The sequence below is a fragment of the Phyllobates terribilis genome, unplaced genomic scaffold (genome assembly GCF_046119375.1).
Source record: "Phyllobates terribilis strain yellow unplaced genomic scaffold, ASM4611937v1 Scaffold_1__5_contigs__length_1240528914, whole genome shotgun sequence".
Lineage (NCBI taxonomy): Eukaryota > Metazoa > Chordata > Amphibia > Anura > Dendrobatidae > Phyllobates > Phyllobates terribilis.
This window is the reverse complement of record NW_027362761.1, coordinates 295,829,704-295,854,275: the sequence shown is the minus strand read 5'-3', so window position 1 is coordinate 295,854,275 and position 24,572 is coordinate 295,829,704. Positions and strand designations below refer to the sequence as shown.

General features: G+C 45.0%; 1 protein-coding gene across 6 annotated transcripts in view; it reads right to left on the bottom strand.

The window, feature by feature from the left end:
• LRRC74B (leucine rich repeat containing 74B) overlaps positions 1 to 24,572 on the bottom strand; it is a 137,194-nt gene that overhangs the window by 34,472 nt on the left and 78,150 nt on the right. For 5 of the 6 annotated variants that reach the window (XM_073673247.1, XM_073673260.1, XM_073673267.1 and 2 more), the window contains 5 exons: positions 14,554 to 14,632; positions 14,043 to 14,138; positions 10,136 to 10,252; positions 5,256 to 5,384; positions 2,475 to 2,560 (listed from right to left, as the gene is read on the bottom strand). In XM_073673247.1, the coding sequence (XP_073529348.1) occupies positions 2,475 to 2,560; positions 5,256 to 5,384; positions 10,136 to 10,252; positions 14,043 to 14,138; positions 14,554 to 14,632 (507 nt within the window). The remainder of the gene's footprint in view (positions 1 to 2,474; positions 2,561 to 5,255; positions 5,385 to 10,135; positions 10,253 to 14,042; positions 14,139 to 14,553; positions 14,633 to 24,572) is intronic. The other variant, XM_073673275.1, reaches the window with a different exon arrangement.

Genomic DNA, 24,572 nt, shown 5'->3' with positions numbered 1-24,572 from the left:
CTGGCCGGTGAGCCAAGGTCGCGTGAATTGATTCGCCTATCTCAGCTATTTACTAAAGAAAGGAAGTATACAGTTGCAATCAAAATTATTCCAACCTCATTGGAAATTAGGTTCATCATTACCAAAATGTGCAAACTTTCTGCTGTTTGGAGTAAACCAATCAAACAAGAACAATTTAAATAACTAGACATGACTAATGTAACAAGTGGTTTCTCTAAATTCAGCACAAAATAAATTTTTTAATGAATGCAATAATCTCAGAATTATTCAACCACTTCTCTGTCAATCCCTTCACTGGCTCCCCATTGCCCAGAGACTCAAGTTCAAAACCTTAACCATGGCATACAAAGCCATCCACAACCTGTCTCCTCCATAAATCTATGACCTGGTCTCCCAGTACTTACCTGCAGCCAAGATCTCCTGCTCTACTCCCCTCTTATCTCCTCTTCCCACAATCGCATACAAGATTTCTCCCGTGCACCCCCCCTACTCTGGAACTCTCTACCCCAACATATCAGACTCTCGCCTACCGTGGAAACCTTCAAAAGGAACCTGAAGACCCACCACTTCTGACAAGCCTATAACCTGCAGTAAACCTCGCTCCACTATACCGCTGCACGACCAGCCCTGCCCTCTTTAAATGAGAAGGTGTGTCCAAACTTTTGGTCTGTACTGTATATATATATACAGTACAGACCAAAAGTTTGGACACACCTTCTCATTTAAAGATTTTTCTGTATTTTCTTGACTATGGAAATTGTACATTCACACTGAAGGCATCAAAACTATGAATTAACACATGTGGAATTATATACTTAACAAAAAAGTGTGAAGCAACTGAAAATATGTCTTATATTCTAGGTTCTTCAAAGTAGCTACCTTTTGCTTTGATGACTGCTTTGCACACTCTTGGCATTCTCTTGATGAGCTTCAAGAGGTAATCACCGGAAATGGTCTTCCAACAATCTTGAAGAAGTTCCCAGAGATGCTTAGCACTTGTTGGCCCTTTTGCCTTCACTCTGCAGTCCAGCTCACCCCAAACCATCTCGATTGGATTCAGGTCTGGTGACTGTGGAGGCCAGGTCATCTGGCGTAGCACCCCATCACTCTCCCTCTTGGTCAAATAGCCCTTAGACAGCCTGGAGGTATGTTTGGGGTCATTGTCCTCTTGAAAAATAAATGATGGTTCAACTAAACGCAAACCAGATGGAATAGCATGCCGCTGCAAGATGCTGTGGTAGCCATGCTGGTTCAGTATGCCTTCAATTTTGAATAAATCCCCAACAGTGTCACCAGCAAAGCACCCCACACCATCACACCTCCTCCTCCATGCTTCATGGTGGGAACCAGGCATGTAGAGTCCATCCGTTCACCTTTTCTGCGTCGCACAAAGACACGGTGGTTGGAACCAAAGATCTCAAATTTGGACTCATCAGACCAAAGCACAGATTTCCACTGGTCTAATGTCCATTTCTTGTGTTCTTTAGCCCAAACAAGTCTCTTCTGCTTGTTGCCTATCCTTAGCAGTGGTTTCCTAGCAGCTATTTTACCATGAAGGCCTGCTGCACAAAGTCTCCTCTTAACAGTTGTTGAAGAGATGTGTCTGCTGCTAGAACTCTGTGTGGCATTGACCTGGTCTCTAATCTGAGCTGCTGTTAACCTGCGATTTCTGAGGCTGGTGACTCGGATAATCTTATCCTCAGAAGCAGAGGTGACTCTTGGTCTTCCTTTCCTGGGGCAGTCCTCATGTGAGCCAGTTTCTTTGTAGCGATTGATGGTTTTTGCAACTGCACTTGGGGACACTTTCAAAGTTTTCCCAATTTTTCGAACTGACTGACCTTCATTTTTTAAAGTAATGAAAGCCACTCGTTTTTCTTTACTTAGCTGCTTTTTTCTTGCCATAATACAAATTTTAACAGCCTATTCAGTAGGTCTATCAGCTGTGTATCCACCAAAGTTCTGCACAATACAACTGATGGTCCCAACCCCATTTATAAGGCAACAAATCCCACTTATTAAACCTGACAGGGCACACCTGTGAAGTGAAAACCATTTCCGATGACTACCTCTTGAAGCTCATCAAGAGAATGCCAAGAGTGTGCAAAGCAGTCATCAAAGCAAAAGGTGGCCACTTTGAAGAACCTAGAATATAAGACATATTTTCAGTTGTTTCACACTTTTTTGTTAAGTATATAATTCCACATGTGTTAATTCATAGTTTTGATGCCTTCAGTGTGAATGTACAATTTTCATAGTCATGAAAATACAGAAAAATCTTTAAATGAGAAGGTGTGTCCAAACTTTTGGTCTGTACTGTATATATTTGGACACTAATAAAAAATGTTTTGTTTGACATATTTTCCCCATATACAACTTGTCAAATTACCACCACATATATATTGTGATATAGCACTTCTATCCTAAGACAGTTGAATATTTTATACTGTAACAGGTATACACCAGTTAATAGACACCTGATATCAATCATGCCGCTCTTGTCTTTGTCCAGGAAGTTGATCAATTGCTGAATTTCATCTTTAGCCATAGCAATCCCTGTGTTCTGTAGAAAATAAAAACATTACTACATAGACCTGATCCTGCACTCATCCATCTGACTCCTATTCTTGACAATCTACTAAATATATGTTAGGGTGCTTTTAGACGGCTTAGTTTTGGCCTGGTAAAGAATGACCATCGACTCTATAAAAGTGCTTTTAAAAACAAGCAAATTTACAATTTACCTCCTATTAAAATTCTTTCTATTCTCAAGAACAGAGGAAATTCTAATTCTATTGTGTACTACTCATTTCCCAGGTTACCAGCCACCCCTGCAATAAATCAGGAGTGTCTGGTTTCCTAGGCAAAGAGCGCACACTTGCAAGCTATTCGCTATAGAGCATGCAAGCTCTGCTTTGAAGCAGGACGAATCGCTGGATCTAGCCAGCTCAGTGGGCACAGTTTAGGCCAGTGGATCAGCCAAGCCGCTGGCCCACAATGTCAGTCATCAGGAGCACAATGCACTCTGACAAGCAATAAGCCAGGAGGCAGGAATGTGGTGCTCTTCTGAGGACAGAACATGATTATTTTGTCCCATCATGCTATTGGCATCACATATCCCTTTTACACAGGTTGAAGTGCTGCCAATGATGATTTTTATCCTGACAAACAATCTAATTATCTGATGAAAAAGTGTTTTGCTTGTATATAGGGTGATCACTGACATGTTTCCAAGCGGCTATAATAGAGGCGAGCATTCTTATGAATACACATTTGCTAATTGTTCGGTACTTTAAATGGGTTTTCCCATGAACAAAAGTTTGTTTTAAAAATTGTCTGTGTACGGAATGTACACAATGGGCCTGGCTGCACCCAGGAATAAAAAAGTGCGAAAATACACATTTGCCCTTTTTTGCTGTGTTTTTTCTTGAATTTTTGGGGAAATTTCAATTCTTCTTAGTGTGGCTTTGCTGTTTGTGTTTAGAGTAGGGACTCGGAAGCATGAGGACACTTTTTATGGGTTATGAGCTTACGTATTTTGGCCAAAATATCAACTAATACCTCATATATTATATACTGTATATAGGTATTTTTGCAATTTTCAGTACGGACATTGTAAACTGGGGTGTCTGTTCCCATGGGGTGCACTTGGATGGTACCGGGCAGCCGGCCTAGTTTAATAGTATGGGCGTAACTAATAGGCTGTAAGCCGGATACTGTGCAATACCCTAGTGTGAACAGCACCCTATAGAAGCCTTTTTGTGTGCAATTACTAAGCAGTCACCCCCTTCATGAAATGGTAGGTTGTGAGTGATTGTCCCATCAGTATTTTGCACCTGTGTAGCAGCCATCTTTATGTGGGTTTGCTGCACCCTGGTAGTGCATTTGGTTTTGAAGATCTGGGCAGGTAAACACTGCTGCCTTTTTTCTGGTTTTGTTTTTTTAAGGCACAAAGAACCAGGAAAGGATTGAAGTAGGTTCCACAGAACAGTGGATTGAAGAAACGGATTGTGTTGTGCCATCTGTGTGCTGACCCTCAGGCAAGGCGTGGGATAAATGTCTGGGTCTTAATTTGCTGCAGCAGGAAGCTGTGGTCATACAACAGAGAAAGAATGACAAGGCTGCGCTATGCTGGCACCCAGGCAATGGTCTGAAGGGTCATGACTGAAAAACAGCTTGCTGTGATCAAATGGTGCATGGCTATCATTCATGGCTGGTAGCAACATCACAAGCACACATCAGTTGCCAGAAATGTGGCACTACTGCCGAGGGATGCAGAAGGCTGTCTGTTGCGGGCAGTGGGGAGTAAAGAGTGCTGTATATAAGCTTGGGTTTTGATTCAGAGTTAGCCCCTTTTTGCTGCTCCACTGTTTTGGGAAGACTTTGTAGATGATTTTTGAGTGTGTCTATGAGAATTTTTGCCCACTCATCTAGAAAAGCATACGTGAGGAAAGGCATTGATGATGAACAGGAGGGTCTGGCTCGCAATCAGGGCTCTAATTCATCCCAAATGTTTTCTTTGGGGGTGATTTCAGGGTCCTGCGCAGGCCATTCAAGTTATTCACACCAATCCATAGATCATTGTGGTTTGGTCCTGATGAAGAAGTTTGAAAACCCTGAAACGTGTTGACAAAATAAACCGCATTCATGCTTCACCTTCGTGTGTGATCGTATCTTTGAACCATTGGGCAGCGCAGACTCTGAACCACCGTATTCATCATTTATTGCAACGCATCTCCTTGGTGGTCCTGCAGCAGCCTTTACATGCCTCTTTAGGAGTTGTGACTGTCACAACCCTATCAGGTGAGCGGACCTATAACATTTTACACTAGTTGGTTATCAGATAAGACACTATTTGCGCTTTTTGTCTTTCCAGTTTGATATACACATAGACCATGCAGACCTACTTCAAGAAGCTCCTGATACACGTTTTTCAGTTGCAGAAATGTTTGCCACAAATCTGCCATCTGTAATCCTCAGTGTATTTTTTCATATCATAGACAAACAAGTAAAAGGGGCCTAGCAGCTTTTCTTACAGGGGAATCTATAACAACTAGCCCACAAGTACTTTTATGATACTTTAGAAGATTAGCTAATTGGTTTATAGGGGCAATGGGGCATGACTACCCAGTAGTCTATGCGATGTAACAGTATAATACAGTTTGTGGCTCAGCCTGTCACCTGCCAGACCTGCTTCTATTGTCACTTTGAGCCTTTCAATTATTTTCTGCCTTGGGGACACTGAACAGGGAACTTGCCATTAAGTTGCGTTCAAAGTCTTCATAAGTCACCAGGCTGCTCTTTTCCTCATCTATTTTTCCAAACAATTCAGTTGCCTGCAGGTTGTTTTTCTTTATATATTCTTTCATTTTGATCATTGGATCTGCCTGAACAAAACAACCAATTGTCAAATACAGATAGTTTCAAACTTAACATATGGCTTTACTGATCATTAACCAAAAGATGTTTCATATATTAAAATCTTTTCACATAGTTCTACCCAAAAGATAATCATGACTATATGTTAAGGTCCATATCAACGGACCGTCGCGCGTTCACAATACTCATTCCTGAATACTGGATGGTGTAATAGTACTGCTTATCACCCGAAGAACAAGCAAAACACTTGTTTTTTGGCTGATCAAATCCATAAAAGTCCATCTTTGTCTGCAGCCCATCGCCCAAAGCTGCTGACAACATAAGGCTTTATGGTAACAGAGCAATTGTATTAATGATCATTCCCCATGATGTTTTTATCAGCGTGTGAGAAGTACATGAGTCAAGATCAGCCTCTAAAAGGGCCCTTAGAAAATTAGAAGAGAGTCTATTTCCAAGCTGACAATATGGCCACGTTCACTATTGTCACTTTTCTACAACTAAATAAAAGTAATATAAACATTTTTGAAAGTACAAGAAACATAAATACCAAACTTTGTCTGTGGCACTAACCCTTGATTTGTTACTACAGACAATGTAACATTTTGGTTGGCAATCTGCTTCAATATTAAAAAAAAAGCAATAAAAAAAAATCAGGGCTTATACAAAATTATTCAAAATTACAAACTTAATATTCAGTTTTGTAAATATTGCTTTCCTGCAGAAGATATATACAGGTGCATCTCACTAAATTAGAATATCATCAAAAAGTTAATTTATTTCAGTTCTTCAATACAAAAAGTGAAACTCGTATATTTCTTTTAATGTTGATGATTATGGCTTACAGCCAATGAAAACACAAAAGTCATTATCTCAGTAAAGTAGAATAATTAACAAAAAAACCCGCAAAGGCTTCCTAAGCATTTAAAAAGGTCCATTAGTCTGTTTCAGTAGGCTCCACAATCATGGGGAAGACTGCTGACTTGACAGATGTCCAGAAGGCAGTCATTGACACACTCCACAAGGTCCCAGAGTTCCAATTTTCATTTGGAAATCAAGGTCCCAGAGTCTGGAGGAAGAGTGGAGAGGCCACAATCCAAGCTGCTTGAGGTCTAGTGTGAAGTTTCCAAAATCAGTGATGGTTTGGGGAGCCATGTCATCTGCTGGTGTAGGTCCACTGTGTTTTATCAAAGTCAGCGCAGCCGTCTACCAGGAAATTTTAGAGCACTTCATGCTTCCCTCTGCCGACAAGCTTTTTGGAGATGGAAATTTAATTCTCCAGCAGGACTTGGCACCTGTCCACACTGCCAAAAGTACCAATACCTGGTGTAAAAACAACAGTATCACTGTGCTTGATTGACCAGCAAACTCGCCTGACCTTAACCCCATAGAGAATCTATGGGATATTGTCAAGAGGAAGATGAGAGACACCAGACCCAACAATGCAGACGAGCTGAAGGCTGCTATCAAAGCAGCCTGGGCTTCCATAACACCTCAGCAGTGCCACAGGCTGATCGCCTCCATGCCACGCCGCATTGATGCAGTAATTGATGCAAAAGGAGCCCTGACCAAGTATTGAGGGCATTTACTGAACATACATTTCAGTAGGCCAACACTTCAGATTTTAAAAACATTTTTCAAGCTGTTGTTATAAAGTATTCTAATTTACTGAGATAATGACTTTTGTGTTTTCACTGGCTGTAAGCCATAATCACCAACATTAACAGAAATAAACACTTGAAATAGATCACTCTGTTTGTAATGACTCTATATAATATAGGAGTTTCACTTTTTGTATTGAAGAACTGAAATAAAGTAACTTGTTGATGATATTCAAATTTTTTGAGATGCATCTGTAATAAATAAATTATATATAACAAAATATATACATATATATATATATATATATATATATATATATATATATATATATAGCAACAGAAAAATTTTGGAATAAAAAATTAGTAAATCTTCATTAGATAGACTCATTAAAAACACCCAAATAACACCACGAAAGTATATGTATAAAGAGGGCTATCAAAAGGGTCTCCTCAAAAAACAATAGGGTAGGAAGGGGACAAGACACCTACAGTATCCCAGTAAGAAAATAATAATTAGTCGTACCTATCTGAGCCACAGAGGTTTGCAACCTAAAATTTCATAATGGTGCCCCAGCTCAACATAGGCTAAGCCTTATTATTCCTAATAATGCACCTACATACTAGAAAATGCAAAATAGAAATAAATAAATTCATAGCCTATTAATAATGCTAATGGGCAATCAAAGGAGGGTGCCACGTCCCCCAATGAAGGCTACGAAAAAGAGATTTTATGGTGAGTACTAAGCTAAACTGAGGAGATATAGTCTGCTGGGGAGGCGTAAACATTTTTGTTAGGATGTATTGTTAGCGTCAGTCTCCAGGTGGCAGCAGACTAAGCCATGGTTCCTGTGTCCCCCAAAAAAGCAACCAAGAAATAAAGATTTTTCGTACTCACTGTTAAATCTCTTTCTCGCAGTTTTCATTGTGGGACACAGCACCCTCCCTTGTTTGAGGGGGGATCTTGGTGTTGCTCCACCTTCTTCTGCATAACCAGGTGTTGGCTGCCTTAGTGTAGCCTGATGAAGAGGATATAGTCTGCTGGGGAGGAGTCGACTTTTTTGTTAGGATGTATTGTTAGTATCAGCTTAGATGTGGCAGCCGACAAGCCCATGGTTCCTGTGTCCTCCAATAAAGCGACAGAGAAATAAAGATTTTTGGTAGTCACTGTGCAAATTGTCTCTTCAGAGAGGAAAAGGACTAGAACTCTAGTGCCACCTACAGGCAGTGGCAATCCTAAAAGTCAATGGTGACCCTTTAACAAGCCTTATCACATGACTTAGGATAAAAGCCAATACCAGAAACTCAATTTGCAGACACTGTTTCGGGGTACTGCCCCTCGTCAGTGCAAACTGTGAGTTCTGATTTGGCTGGATGAGAGGCGTCAGGTATCTAGGGGTAATATTTCTCCTTGCGGAGAGTGATGTGTTAAGCATGTCAGGTGAGGAGACTTTTAAAGCTGCAATGCTCCTCTGGGAAATATGCAAATTGTCTCTTCAGAGAGGAAGAGGACTAGAACTCTAGTGCCACCTCACTGTAAAATCTTTCTCTTTACCTTCATTGGGGTGAGGGGGTCTTGGTTTTGTTCTTCCTACTGTGTTTTCACTAACTGAATAACTGGGTGTCAGCTGCCCCGGTGTAGCCTAGTGGGGAGGAGTCAGACTTTTTTCTAATAATGTAGAAGAGCTGGAGAAAACAAATGGCAATAGTGTTTTATCCAAGTGACAAGAAGGCTACAATACAGGGAATTGCTCACCTGGATGGTCAGGTTGTGAACCACAACACACAATGTGCTGGATGAGGCGGCTGCAGACTCGCAAATAGTCAATGAATCAAGAAGTGGGGAAAAGGGTTTTTTTCTGCCCTGCCAAGTGCACAGATGATAATTTCAGAGAAAGGAGCAGAAACCAGGGTAATTGAATGCGGTTTATTGTTGACGGGTTTCAAAGTAAAACAAACTTCTTCCTTAGGACAAACTTGTGGCTTGTCCTGAGGAAGAAGTTTGTTTTACCTGGAAATGCGTCTTCAATAAACCGCATTCCTTTACCCTGGTTCCTGCACCTTTCTCTGTAATTATCATTGGCACACTTGGCTGCGCAGAGAAAAACCCTTTTTCCCCATTTCTAGATTTTTTTCTAAGATGTATTCTTAGTGTCAGCCTTCAGGTGACAGTCTAAAGGAATGGAAGACCAGTCTGGAACCCTTCTGAAAACATTTGTTTGAATGTATTGCTTAGACCTCTTTTATATATGGTTTAATATATTCTGTGTTGGAACAGTTAGTTAGTGTACAGCTGTGGACAGTGTTAACTATTTGAGGCCAGCCTATGGTGGTAGGAGTTAAATGGGCACTTGGGAAACTAGTTCCTGTTAGTTAGGAGAGAGTTACTGAAGGAGTAAAAAGTATTGCAGATAAGGAAAAGGCCATAAGTTGGAGAGTGTGTTTAGTCCAGACGAATTAAAAATAGCAAGTTCGAGAATAAGTTTCTACCAGCAACATCTATAATATGGCCAGAGTGCGGAAAGAGTAATAAGAAGGTTTCTTTCCACCTGCAGTGAGTACAGCCGTAGTATAACAGAGCTGTGGAGGTGTCATTCCCCAAGGTAGCTAGAAGGAGTGGGCTACAAAAGGGCACCGTGTTAGCTGGTCCTGGAAGATAGGAATTTCTATTCTGACCAGGACAGGACACGAAGTTGGTGTTGATATCATGTCGATTGTTGCAGTTCTATTTAAGGAATTCCAGTAAAAATGTTTTTATCTTTTTACATTGGACGCTAGTCTCCCTGATTTGTTGCATGTTGTCAAGGTCCCAGTACCATTAAACCACTTGTTGCCTAAATAAGGGTCAACAGCAAACCCCCAGATCGCTCACACACACTCAGTGGTATCGTAACTGGATATTTTGGGACTGCGAAGCAAACCTCGCCACAAGAGGTCCCTTACAGAAGTATATTTAACCCATGGCTCCTGTGTCCTCCAATGAAATCTGCGAGAAATTGATTTTTCGATGAGTACCAAAAATATTTATTTGTTGCAACATAATACTGAGCAGATTCAATAAATTACTTTAGAAAACGTTTATTAAATTACTTAAAGTATATATCTTACTAATAACTAAACCCGGTGTCTAATCTTACCATAATACTATATGTGTCTGATCGTACCTTCATAGTAGTTCTTTTAAACATCTGAGAATTTCCACCAAGCTTGATAGATAAATTTGGCATATTTGTCTTCACTATAGCGCACAGATCATCAAACTGTTTATTTACAACGATATCCTAAAATAATAAAAATAAATAAAAAAATGTTACACACATTCATAAATGCCTGATTTAATTCAGCTGAAAACTGGATGCAATATCACTTCCTCATTTACAGTTACATAGAAGGGAATCCTGACAGTGTGTATACTGCATTTGAGTATTTCATAATCTTTAGTTGCATAAAGTGACATTGCCCATAGAATCTTATTGTACAAATAACAGCATCACATACTGCCCTGACATAAAGAAAAAAAATCACCCTTGGCATGTCAAGTCAATAAGGCCGTATGGATCAGCTTAGCAATTGTGACAATTAGCTAAAATGTGTAATTCGTTATATGTGAAGTTGTTGGTCTGGTTTAAAAATAAGCTTAAAAAGCATAAAACTAAAAAAGGGGATGTCACGTTTTAGAAAATCTTGGTCCCTGGAGACAGTTTGTTATAGAAAAAATAAACAATCTGGGTTTTATTCACTCTCCCCGGGTCCAGCACTGAGTCTCTGCCACTGATTCCAGTGTCCGGTATTGGGTGCGCCACAGGCGTAACATCAACAGTGAGGCAGCCTATCAATGAGCTCAGCTGCTCTGAGCGGCGTGTTCCGTCTACACAGGCAGTGCCAATGAGCTCACCAATTGGCTGCTGTGATGTCGACGCAATATCAACTCTAGAGATGAGCGAACCTTTAAAGGTTAGATTAATTTCAGATCGTCGAACAGTTCGTTGAACATATCCGAACCCCATTGCATTCATTGGGAGGCAAAACCAAATGCATAGATAACACCTTCAAAGGGTCTCAAAAGCTGCCCAAACAGCTCAAATTAGGGGCAGACACCAGGAAAAGTGGCATCAATTGACCCACAGAACAAATGTTATACTGCACAGCAGCAATCAGCCATGAGCCATGCATGAGGTATCAGGGCCTGGGCCAGCATTTACAGTTTTGAATTTAACTTCACATTAAGATGAGGTGGGTGAGGGATCGGTGTACGCCTGCTGTGCTGGGAGTCCTGATAGCACATGCAACAACTCAAGCTGATTTTCTGCTCAGCCACACTCAGGTGGCACAAATATCTGCTTTGTAGACTACTATTGCTAGAAAAATTTAAGATAGTAACACAGGTAGTTGACTGAAAGTAAGTGCAGGCCTGCCGGTCTGGGAGCCCTATTGCTACAGGTAACACACATGAAGGAGACCCAACCACGAGTCTCCACATTTTAAAAAATTAGGGGCAGACACCACCAAAGTGGTATCAATTTCACCAGAGTAGAAATAGTATAATGGGGACTGACACCCCTTCCGCTACAGGAAACCCAGCAGATGGAGACCCAACCAGGAGTCTCCATATTTAAAACAAATTAAGAGCAGACACCAGCAAAGTGTCATCAATTTCACCAGAGTAGAACTAGTATAATGGGACACTGACACCCCTTCCACTACAGCCAACCCAGCAGATGGAGACCCAATCACAAGTCTCCACATTTGCAAAAATTAGTATAATGGGGCACTGACACCCCGTGAGGCAGCTACCGGACATATAGTTGATGGGAGGTATGTGTCACAGAGAGGTTTGTCATCTGTGATGTAATCCTGGAAAGTTTCTGTAGTGCACATAGCACCAAGAGGATTGTTTGGTGCATCCGGGCCCAGGTTTTACCGGGCAGCCTGAGAGATGGGTGGGCCTGGCTGCCCACATACCTCACCTCTGGGTGTGGTTAAGAGGTTAAAAATGGAGTGTGTTTGACACATGGGCTGTGTGTGTGGAAGGAAAAGGCCTCCTGTGTGATATCCAAACTGAGCCAGTGGACTGGATGCTCTTCAACCTGTGTGACCACAGGACTGGCTAACCAAAGACTTTGTCTAAAGAACTGTTTTCTTTGTTTTGCCTGCACGGAAGAAAGTTTATTTTCCCTTTTGCTTGTGGCCGGTTTAAGGAGCAATAAACCGACGTGGACATTTAAACGGAAACGCTTCCTGTTTTGCCTCCCGATGCACTCAAGTGAGTAGAAACCCCACACACCCCTTCCACTAGAGCCAAGCCAGCAGATGGAGAGCCAATCAGGAGTCTCCACATTTCCAAAAATTAGGGGCAGACACCAACAAAGTGGCATCACGGTATTAACAGAAATTTTTTTTTTTTTACTGTGGAGCCTTAGATACAGCAGAATCTCAGCGCAAAACAATTACAAGCTCAGATGTGGCCTAGTTTCTGTAGCATGGCAGTAACAGAACTAATTTATATTTTATCATGTCAACACCTGTATGGAGCAGAATATCAGCACCAAAGAATTAAAAGATCAAATATGTCATGGTTTCTGTAGCACAGTAGTAAGACAACAAATTTATATTTTATCACGTGAACCCCTGTATGGAGAAGAATATCAGCACCAAAAAAATTACAAGCCGAGATGTGACCTGCTGTATGTATCACGGTAGTAACAGAAGAAATTCGATTTTTTTTTTACTGTGGACGAGCCCCGTAAACAGCTGAATCTCAGCGCAAAAAATTACAAGCTGAGATGTGCCCTGCTGTCGTATCACGGTAGTAACAGAAAAAAAATAGATTTTTTACTGTGGAGCCATGGATACAGCTGAATTTCACCGCAAGAGAATTACAAGCAGAGAGGTGGCCTGCTTTATGTATCACGGTAGGAACAGAAAAAAATAGAGTTTCAAAGGTGACCTCCTGCATGGAGCACAATATCCGCAGTGCACATCAGAGTTCTATGCTGAAATGTGGCCTGCTGTCTGTCTGGACAACACCAATAGCAAAAACTATTGATCTGCTGGAAGGTCGATTTCACAGCCACACAGGATCCTATCTATCTAAGCTATCTGACTTAGAAGCAACCGCTAAGTCTAAGCAAGAAAAGAAAAAAAATATTAAGATTAAAGGGGTTTTCCCACGAACAAAAGTTCATTTTAATCAATAGATCTTGGAATGATAATAAGTTCCAAAATATATTTAAATAAAATGTTCCTGTGCTGAGATAATCTTATACATGTGCCCCTGCTGTGTACTGTGTAATGGCTGTGTCTGACCATACAGGAACATGGTCTGATCATACCACATCTCCTGGGCAGGGGAGGAAGCAAAAGAGTATACAGACATTACAGCACGGGATCACAGCTGATTGTTTCTTTGAAGTAAAACATTGTTTAAAAAAAGGCAGGGAAATGTTTTACTTCACAAAAATGCAAATTGTCTCTTCAGAGAGGAAGAGGACTAGAACTCTAGTGCCACCTACAGGAAGTAGCAATCCTAAAAGTCAATAGTGACCCTTTAATGAGCCTTATCACATGACTTAGGATATAAGCCAGAACCAGAAACTCAATTTGCAGACACTGTGTTTTGGGGTACAGACCCCTCGTCAGTGTAAAGTGTGAGTTCTGGTTTGGCTGGGTGAGAGGCGTCAGACCGGTATCTAAGGGGTAACATTTCTCCTTGCAGAGAGAGACATGTTAATCATGTCAAGGTGAGGAGACTTTTAAAGCCACAATGCTCCTCTGGGAAATATGCAAATTGTCTCTTCAGAGAGACAAACCAGAACTCACACTTTGCACTTACGAGGGGCAGTACCAAATCAAGATTTTTTTTTTAAAGTGGACAGTCAACTGCTACATCATGTAGTAATGTCATAAAGCACTTTATCCTAAAGATATTTTGCATACTATAAGAATTGATATAAAAAGGATAAAAAGAAAAATGTATTTCCCATAGCATCCACTATGTCTTGTTTTATGAACAAGTTATACAAATGAAATCCTCCTTTTAATTGATAATGATTATTTATATATTCTGCTTACAGAAAAATCAAGTGATTCTATAGATGACTCGGAGTTTGCTTGAATTGACTTTAAAATGGCTAAGCATCCATCGCTCTGTATTGGATTTCTGGCCATCTAAAAATGATAGAAAAAAAAACACAATAAATTATAATACAAGAATAACAACATATAAAGTAAACAGAAAAATTATGTATAAAAGTGCAATATTTTTATGGAATATGGATTCCAAAAACTGTATGAGAAATGAGGCTACGTGGTATCTCTCACTACACAATGGCATAGACTGTCGCTACTCCAATAAATATTGCCTCCAATAAAAATGCTTTGTATTAGACCCATTGACTCAAACACTAACACAATGCTTGCGATACAAAATACTCCGGAAGTGAAAACTCCCATTATGTACCATTATGTAGTCCAGATACTAATTACATGGCAGCTGTAGATCTACATTATGGTGGATTTAAACACGTCCGGTGCACTTTTAGTAAAATGATTCCTAAAGTATCTGTCTATAAATATTACTTACCTTTAACACTCTCAGCGTTTTATTTTCTTTAAGGCTCAATGCAAAACGTACAGCTCCTTGTAGGGCAATGCGGTTATTGCTTAAAAATCAAACATACAAAAGGTTTTTATTAAAACTTTTTTTCTGACACCTCCTTCAAATGAAAAATGCACAAAAAAAAAGTATTGAAAAAAAACCTCCAGAGCGTATTTTAAAAGAAAGGGGGCATTACCAGTGTGAGACATGTAATGACTGACAGTCTGCTCTCCTGATCTACATGTCTCACTCTGGTAACGCCCCCTTTTATTTATAATGAACTCTGGAGGCAGATTCTCTGGGAGCAGCGCCCATAGATATTAACAGTTCATTTGCATATGAAAAAAATATGGATTTCTCTGGAATAAAACATTGGATCGCAGATATCAAGATACCATTTCATTTAACTTCCTATGACCTGCATGCACGTTTAGATGGCTTGGGAGCGTTAATCTTACTGACAGATTCCCTTTAAAAATGCAGTTGCTGTTGTTACAAATAATGTCTATTAAAGTAAAATATCACCAAAAATGCCATACCTAGATCATATTAACCCCTTCACAACCTTGGACGTATTTATACATCCAGGTTGGTAAGTACTTACCGACCTTGGACGTATAGATATGCCCAGGCAATTTTACATGCACAAGGGCTGTGCACATGTGATCCCTGCAGGGTATTCAGGTGAAATGACAGCGCTCACTGCCAGCACCGCTCCCGGCAGTTTAACCCACTAAATGCTGTGATCAATAGCGATCTCAGCATTTAGAAGGCAGGCAGAGGGAGGGAGCCACCTCTGCCTTCTGATATGCGTCATTGCGGGACCCCGATCGTTGCCATGGTGACCTGATGTCGTCATGACGACATCCGGGTCACCAGAGCTAGCAAACTTGTTAGACTATGCTCAGAGCATGGTGTAACAAGTTTGTGTGTCAGTGCAGCACTGACAGTTTATAAAGCAAAGCAATGCTGTAAAATTGTTAAAAAAAAAAAAAACAATCACGAAATAATGAAAAAAATATATAAATAAATGTGTATATATATATATATATATATATATATATATACGCATGCATACATATATATATATATATATATATACACACATGCATACATATATATATATATACAGTACAGACCAAAAGTTTGGACACACCTCATTTAAAGATTTTTCTGTATTTTCATGACTATGAAAATTGTACATTCACACAGAATGCATCAAAACTATGAATTAACACATGTGGAATTATATACTTAACAAAAAAGTGTGAAACAACTGAAAATATGTCTTATATTCTAGGTTCTTCAAAGTAGCCACCTTTTGCTTTGATGACTGCTTTGCACACTCTTGGCATTCTCTTGATGAGCTTCAAGAGGTAGTCACCTGAAATGGTCTTCCAACAATCTTGAAGGAGTTCCCAGAGATGCTTAGCACTTGTTGGCCCTTTTGCCTTCACTCTGCGGTCCAGCTCACCCCAAACCATCTCGATTGGGTTCAGGTCTAGTGACTGTGGAGGCCAGGTCATCTGGCGTAGCACCCCATCACTCTCCCTCTTGGTCAAATAGCCCTTACACAGCCTGGAGGTGTGTTTGGGGTCATTGTCCTGTTGAAAAATAAATGATAGGCCAACTAAACGCAAACCGGACGGAATAGCATGCCGCTGCAAGATGCTGTGGTAGCCATGCTGGTTCAGTATGCCTTCAATTTTGAATAAATCCCCAACAGTGTCACCAGCAAAGCACCCCCACACCAGCACACCTCCTCCTCCATGCTTCACAGTGGGAACCAGGCATGTAGAGTCCATCCGTTCACCTTTTCTGCTTCGCACAAAGACACGGTGGTTGGAACCAAAGATCTCAAATTTGGATTCATCAGACCAAAGCACAGATTTCCACTGGTCTAATGTCCATTCCTTGTGTTCTTTAGCCCAAACAAGTCTCTTCTGCTTGTTGCTTGTCCTTAGCAGTGGTTTCCTAGCAGCTATTTTACCATGAAGGCCTGCTGCACAAAGTCTCCTCTTAAAAGTTGTTGAAGAGATGTGTCTGCTGCTAGAACTCTGTGTGACATTGACCTGGTCTCTAATCTGACCTGCTGTTAACCTGTGATTTCTGAGGCTGGTGACTCGGATAAATTTATCCTCAGAAGCAGAGGTGACACTTGGTCTTCCTTTCCTGGGGCGGTCCTCATGTGAGCCACTTTCTTTGTAGCGCTTGATGGTTTTTGCAACTGCACTTGGGGATACTTTCAAAGTTTTCCCAATTTTTTGCACTGACTGACCTTCATTTCTCAAAGTAATGATGGCCACTCGTTTTTCCTTACTTAGCTGCTTTTTTCTTGCCATAATACAAATTCTAACAGTCTATTCAGTAGGACTATCAGCTGTGTATCAATGTGACACCCCAGGGGTCTGGTTGCCACAGTAATAGAGATATTATGTCTGAGAGCAAGTGGGAGGTTTCTCTGGTCAGGATCCCTAAACATGCAACATGGCCCACCCAGACCTGGGAGGGGAGGAATCTGCCCTTATAAACTGGGTCTGGGGCGGGATTAGACAGTTCAGTTCCAGACACAGGGAAAGCAAGAACAGGAGCTCTGTAGGAGCAGTAGCAGAAGTCCAGGGGCTGGAGCTGAGCAGAGTTCGCCCTGGACGAAGATACTAAAGCCGGACACAGGAGTCCGAGGCTGTGGGGACTGATATACACCCAGCAGCAGAAACCAGCCGGCAGGGGATTCCAGGTCCTCTGGCCATAGAAGCCCGGAGGCTCAGTCACAAAGAAGGGACCAGCGCCGCCATCCAGGAGCGGAGGCTAACAGAAGGTCCCAAGTCACCAGCCATATGGGTGAGCACCACACGGTATACTCAGGGACGTGGGCTACTTGTAACCGCTGACAGCAAGGTAGCCAGGAAGAGTGCAGATAAACGGGGAGGCCTACAACTCCACCTGGCCAGGGGAACTCCTGCTTGCTCGCAGACTGACCAGGCCCCTTATACTAGCCAGTACTCCCGGGAGGGTCTGCCTTGTACCATCAGTAAAGACCCTGAACTGCACCACACGTCTCTGTGATTCCTTGCCGCACCAGCACCATTAGTACTGGGACCCTCACACCATCACTCCCATCATCTTCCACCTTAGCTGCCCTGAGGCAATACTTCTCCCGTGGGGAGTCATCCCATACTCGGCTGCGCACGGTCACCGCCACGGAGAACTACAACCCCCAGCGATCCGGCTCCGGGTATTCCCCCTGCACAGCAGCAGCAACACAGGCCCAGGGGGCGCGTCAACTTTGGCGTAGTCGGCAGGATTTCGTGCCCGCAACCACCGGGTACTGGGTGCCTGAAAAAGAGACTTTTATACTTACCTGTGGTGAAGTTTCCCGCCGTCCGGAGTCGTTTCCCGCCATCCGGAGCCGATTCCCGCCATCAGACGCCATCTTGGACCGTTTCCCGCCGTCTTCTGCCTTCTTCCCGCCATCCGCAGCTGCTTCCCGCCTTCGGACGCCATCTTCGGGACGCCGCACGGGAAGAAGAGGGGCGTGGACGCCGAAAGCGCGCGAGATCCGAAGCTCCGCCCCACGCTCTGCCCCACGCTCTGACGCTGCGCAAGGTCCTGGAAGGGAGGAAGAGCGACGCTGACGTCATCGGAGCGCGACACCAGGTCCTCAACCCCGACGATCGACTGCGGAGTCGCAGCCTACGGAAGAAGAGCATCGCAAGGTAGGCCACGGTCCACTAGGGGGGAGGAGGATGCCGGATACCGAGGGGAGCTCCACTGCCACAGCCACCGCCAGCGCAACCGCTGCAGCAGTCATGCCATTCACCATGCCCTATATCCCCGGGGCAACCTGGCTACCCCAGTACTCAGGGGAGTCACATACTCTAAATGACTTTAGAGAAAGACTGGATAGCCTCTTCCAGGTGTACCCCCTCACAGAAGAGCAAAAAGTGAGCATCCTGGTGGCCCAATTAATCGGGGCAGCCCAAAGGGAGGTAAAGTCCTGGCCACCTGGGAGGAAGAGGACTGTCAGAGAGATACTAGCCCGGCTGAAAGACACGTTTGACACCCGCACCTCAGCTGAGATAAAACTAAGATTTTATGGGTGCAAACAGCGGGCACATGAAAGTATAAGAGACTATGCTCTAAACCTACAAGAGGCCCTGAGAGCCATTAAGCAGGCAGACCCTGACAGCGTGGGAAATGAAGATAAGCTGTTGACTGAACAATTTATTGAGGGTCTACTGTGCAATGCCCACCGAACCCAGTTGCGGGCAATGGCCTTACAGGACCCTGACCTGGACTTTGCACAGTTCAAGGACAGAGCCATCCAGGTGCTCCGAGAACCGGCACCAGGTGGCGCTGTGACCCACAGGCGCCCTGCTATCACTTACCACTAGGAGACGGCGCCCTTGTCTGCAGGGCCTGTGGGAGCCGATGCGCAGGCTTTAAACAGTGACCCGGCTACAGACCTGCACCATCAGGTCCAAGAGCTGACTAAGAGCGTTGCCGCGCTAACCAGAACTGTGCAGTCTTTACAGGTCTCTTCTCCAGGAAAGATCCAGCTGGCATCCGGACCGGAGGACGTCCCGTGGCACCAACTGAGGAGGACCCCACCGGCCAGAGGAAGACCCAGCGACAGATATAACGAGGACGGACGACCCATCTGCCGCCGCTGCAATCAACCCGGACATGTAGCAAGGTACGGTCATTTAAACGGGCACAACCTGGGGTAGAGGGCCAACCCCCAGGCATAAGACCATCAGGCCCATCAAACTGGCGTGATAAATACGTAGGGGGACGTCCAATCTTGCCTGTGGTACTGGATGGGATTCCTATGAGTGCCCTACTAGACACTGGGTCACAGGTGACCACCATCCCGTACGTGCTCTTTAAACAGTACTGGAATGACTCGGACATAACCCGCTACCCAGATGACGACCTGAGTATCATCGCCAGCAATGGTCAGCCCGTGCCGCAGGTGGGATTCAAAGAGGTGACCATTAAGATCGGTAAAGTCGAACTGGCGGCACAAGGACTGATTATAGTGGACATAGACCGTCATGAGAGTCACCCTAGAATAACCTTGGGAACTAATGTGATTGAAAATTGTCTTGCAGAGGTGATTCTCATTTTACAGCAGGTTGCCAAGAACGCCAGTTCCGGCCAGCAGCGTGTGCTCCAAAAAGAGATCCGGGCACTGATGAAGCGGCAACAGGTGGAACTATCTGGTGGTGAGATAGGTAGCGTGAGAATGTGTGACCCGTTCCCTATTGCCATGCCCCCAAAAAGTGAGATTATAATTTGGTGCCGGGCAGCTATTGGTCTAAGAGGTAGAGACTACCAGGCAATGGTAGAACCTGTCTACTCAGACAGTAGGTCCACCATTTTGACAGCACGGGGGGTGGTCGATGTACGCCATGGGAGGGTGCCCGTTCGCATCATAAATATCGGGGAGAGAGAAGTACACCTGCCCCGGTATGCCACACTAGCCAAATTGTTCACCATCAACCAGAACTCTGTACAGGCCGTGGAACCCTTGCCTCCATCTCATCCAGAGGAAGGTAACGGCTCTAAGAAACCAATGGAGGACTGGTGTCAGCAACTGCATTTGGGTACTGACTCCACTCCCTCACACCAGAAACAGGGAGTCTATCGGGTGGTTCGAGAGTACGAGAGAGTGTTTAGCAAACACCCGCTAGACTTCGGGCGAGTAAAGGGGGTAGAACACCACATCCCCACGGGAGACCATCCTCCCATAAAGGAGAGATACCGACCCGTACCCCCGGCACACTACCAACACGCCAAGGGGATGCTTAGAGACATGAAGGAGGCTGGGGTAATCAGGGACAGCTGTAGCCCCTGGGCAGCTCCACTAGTCTTAGTGAAAAAGAAAGACAACACCATGAGAATGTGTGTAGACTACAGGAAGGTCAACCGTATCACACACAAAGATGCGTACCTGTTACCAAGGATAGAAGAGTCCTTAGCTGCATTAAAATCTGCTAACTTCTTCTCTACTTTGGATCTCACTAGCGGGTACTGGCAGGTTCCTGTAGCAGAGGCGGACTGGGATAAGACCGCATTCACCACCCCGATGGGTCTCAGTGAATTTAACTGCATGCCGTTCGGGCTCTGCAACGCACCAGGAACCTTCCAACGGTTGATGGAATGCTGTCTGGGACACCGGAACTTCGAGACGGTCCTGTTATACCTGGACGATGTAATCGTCTATTCCAAGACCTACGAGAACCACCTGAAACACCTGGCAGAAGTGTTCGAAGCTCTGGCAAACTACGGCCTAAAGGTAAAACCCTCCAAGTGTCACCTCCTGAAACCAAAGGTGCAATACCTGGGACACGTGGTGAGTGCTGACGGAGTGGCTCCTGACCCTGATAAGATCACCGTGATTAAGGACTGGCCAAGACCCTCCAGCATAAAGGAAGTGCGGCAGTTCCTCGGGTTGGTAGGCTACTACCGAAGATTCATTCCCGGTTTCACCAAAATGGCAGCCCCTATGCAGGACCTCCTGATAGGTCAATCTCGGAAAGCCAAAAACCAGAAGCCGCCCTTTAGGTGGGAAAAGCTGGAAGAGGAGTCCTTCTGCCAGCTGAAGATGGCCCTCACGGGGGATGAAATCCTGGCATATCCAGACTACAGCCAGCCCTTTATCCTCCACACGGACGCAAGCAACATCGGGCTAGGAGCCGTACTGTCCCAGATCCAGCAAGGGAAAGAACGGGTAATCGCTTACGCCAGCCGAAAGCTACGGCCCACGGAGAGGAACCCTGAGAATTATTCAAGCTGGAGTTCCTGGCAGTAGTGTGGGCAGTGACCGAACGTTTCAAGCATTACCTTGCCTCCTCCAAATTCACCGTGTACACGGATAACAACCCGTTGACACACCTGGACACTGCAAGGCTCGGTGCCCTGGAACAGAGATGGATGGCCCGCCTGTCCAACTTTGAATTCACCATCAAATACCGGGCAGGACGATCACATGCCAACGCGGATGCCCTGTCTAGAATGCCGAACTTACCGGACGTAGGGGAAGATCCAGAAGATCTGGAAGAAGTTGAGCTCCCTGCGTTCCACCGTCATGGGATTACCCTGTATTCCCACCGTGTGAAGGACAGGCGCTCCGTGACGTTCAATCCCTTGCCCCACTACAACTGGGCGGAGACGCAAGACAGTGATCCCGCAGTCCATTTGGTGAAGGAAATGCTGACCCAGGCCGATGCCCGTCTTGACCCAGATGCTCTGGAGGAGACCAAGCAACTGTGGAAGGAGAAAAGTAAGCTGTTCCTCTACAGGGAGAAGCTGTGCCGGAGAATGGTTAACTCTCGAACACATGAGTTGACCTGGCAGGTAGGGGTCCCAAGACGAGACGCGGCTATGGTTCTGGAGGCATACCACAACGGAGCAGGGCATTTCGGATGGAAGAAGCTGGAGTTCTTGTTGCGTGAACGGTTCTACTGGGTAGGCATGAGAGGAGCCATCGAGAGGTGGTGCAGAGACTGTGGCCAATGCCACCTGAGAAGAAAGGACCGTGCCAGCCAGAAGACTCCCTTGCAGCCCATCATCACCAGACAGCCACTGGAACTGGTAGCACTGGACCATGTGAAACTGGCTCCAAGCAGATCTGGGTATGTCTACGCCCTCACAATCGTAGATCATTACTCCCGATTCCTGGTGGTGGTCCCGGTCAAGGACTTAACGGCTCAAACAGCAGCTAGAGCCTTCCAGCAGCACTTCTGCCGTCCACACGGGTACCCGGACCAAGTGCTGACAGACCAAGGACCAGCCTTTGAAGCGGAGGTCTTCCAGCAGTTCTGCAACCTGTATGGCTGCAAGAAGATAAGAACAACGCCCTATCACCCTCAAACCAATGGACTCTGCGAGAAGATGAACCAGGTGGTGATAGATCTGCTAAAAACACTGCCCCTGGAAGAACGCAGTCTGTGGCCTGAGAAACTGCCCGATCTGGTGGACCTGTATAACCACATCCCTGTAGGTTCCACCAACTGTACCCCGGCTTACCTAATGAGAGCAAGACCTGGTAAGCTGCCTATTGACCTGGATATGGGAGTCCTGACACCTGAGGACACCTCGCCAGAGACAGACTGGGATACAGAACGGCAGCAGCAGTATCGGAAAGTACAGGAGAGCGTCGAGCGAAGTCTGTCTCAAGCTAGAGAAAGGCAAGAGAAGGCTTATAACCAGCATGCTCCCGCTGTTCCCCTGGTACCTGGAGAGCAGGTCTTGAAGAGGAAGAGGCGGCTCCACAAGTTGGACGACCAGTGGGAGAAGGACCCATACACCGTACTGCCATCAAGCCATGAGAACCCAAAAATCTGCGTAATCAGTAAGGATGGAGGAGAAACCACAGCCATTATCTCCAGAGACCACCTGAAGAAGTGTCCCGAGCAGCTGCAAAGCCCTGAAGAAGATCAAGAAAACCCTCAACCCGCAGAGGAAAGGGAAGAAATGATCAGTACCGTACTCGGAGACTTCCCCCGGTCTTGGACACAAGTAAACGGCGCTGTCGTGGTACCCGTCCTCACCTTTCTCCAGCCAGCCCCGCAAGTGCCTACAGAGGAACCGGTAGAGCTGGAAGAGCAGCCGGCCCAAGAGGCAGAAGAGTCCACACCAGCAGTCCAGGAGGATCAACCCTCTGCTAGTAGTGAGCCTGCTGTGCCCCTAGTGAGCCAAAGAGTGCGCAGAAAGCTGCCCAGCTTGCCCATAACACCTCCTACACCCTGTAGTGCAGAACCAGTTAGTGAGCTCCGTAGGTCCACTAGAGTCACTAGAGGTCAGATGCCCGCTCGCTGGAGAATCTAAACCAGTGCACTGTAAAGTTGACTGTTTATTGAAAAATGTTTATGGTTTATGTTTGTTGCCTGTTACTAATTATGTTTCTCAGTTACCCTGCAGATTTATTTGGACTAACAGGTTATGGACGCTGGATAACCGGAACAGTTTTGTAGATAGTTGCACCTTGGTGCCTCTTGTGAAGACGGCCGCGGAAGAGAAAACCTGTCTGGCGTGGCCTACTTGCGGCCCAAAGTAGCTAGCTCCAGCCTTGCAGCCACGCCCAAGGACAACGCAAGGGGTTTGCTTTGGACAGGTCCCCTATTCTGTGCCAAGACTTCACCTTGGGTGATATGGACACCCGGTCACGGAAACGCCGTGACCTCTACAGACTAAAGCTTCTTGTAAATATGTTGTCTTGTTATTGTTATACCTTGTATTTATGTTTCTTTAAAAATGTGTTTAGTCCCGGAGTACTAAAATTTACTAGGGGGGAATGTGACACCCCAGGGGTCTGGTTGCCACAGTAATAGAGATATTATGTCTGAGAGCAAGTGGGAGGTTTCTCTGGTCAGGATCCCTAAACATGCAACACGGCCCACCCAGACCTGGGAGGGGAGGAATCTGCCCTTATAAACTGGGTCTGGGGCGGGATTAGACAGTTCAGTTCCAGACACAGGGAAAGCAAGAACAGGAGCTCTGTAGGAGCAGTAGCAGAAGTCCAGGGGCTGGAGCTGAGCAGAGTTCGCCCTGGACGAAGATACTAAACCCGGACACAGGAGTCCGAGGCTGTGGGGACTGATATACACCCAGCAGCAGAAACCAGCCGGCAGGGGATTCCAGGTCCCCTGGCCATAGAAGCCCGGAGGCTCAGTCACAAAGAAGGGACCAGCGCCGCCATCCAGGAGCGGAGGCTAACAGAAGGCTCCAAGTCACCAGCCATACGGGTGAGCACCACACGGTATACTCAGGGACATGGGCTACTTGTAACCGCTGACAGCAAGGTAGCCAGGAAGAGTGCAGATAAACGGGGAGGCCTACAACTCCACCTGGCCAGGGGAACTCCTGCTTGCTCGCAGACTGACCAGGCCCCTTATACTAGCCAGTACTCCCGGGAGGGTCTGCCTTGTACCATCAGTAAAGACCCTGAACTGCACCACACGTCTCTGTGATTCCTTGCCGCACCAGCACCATTAGTA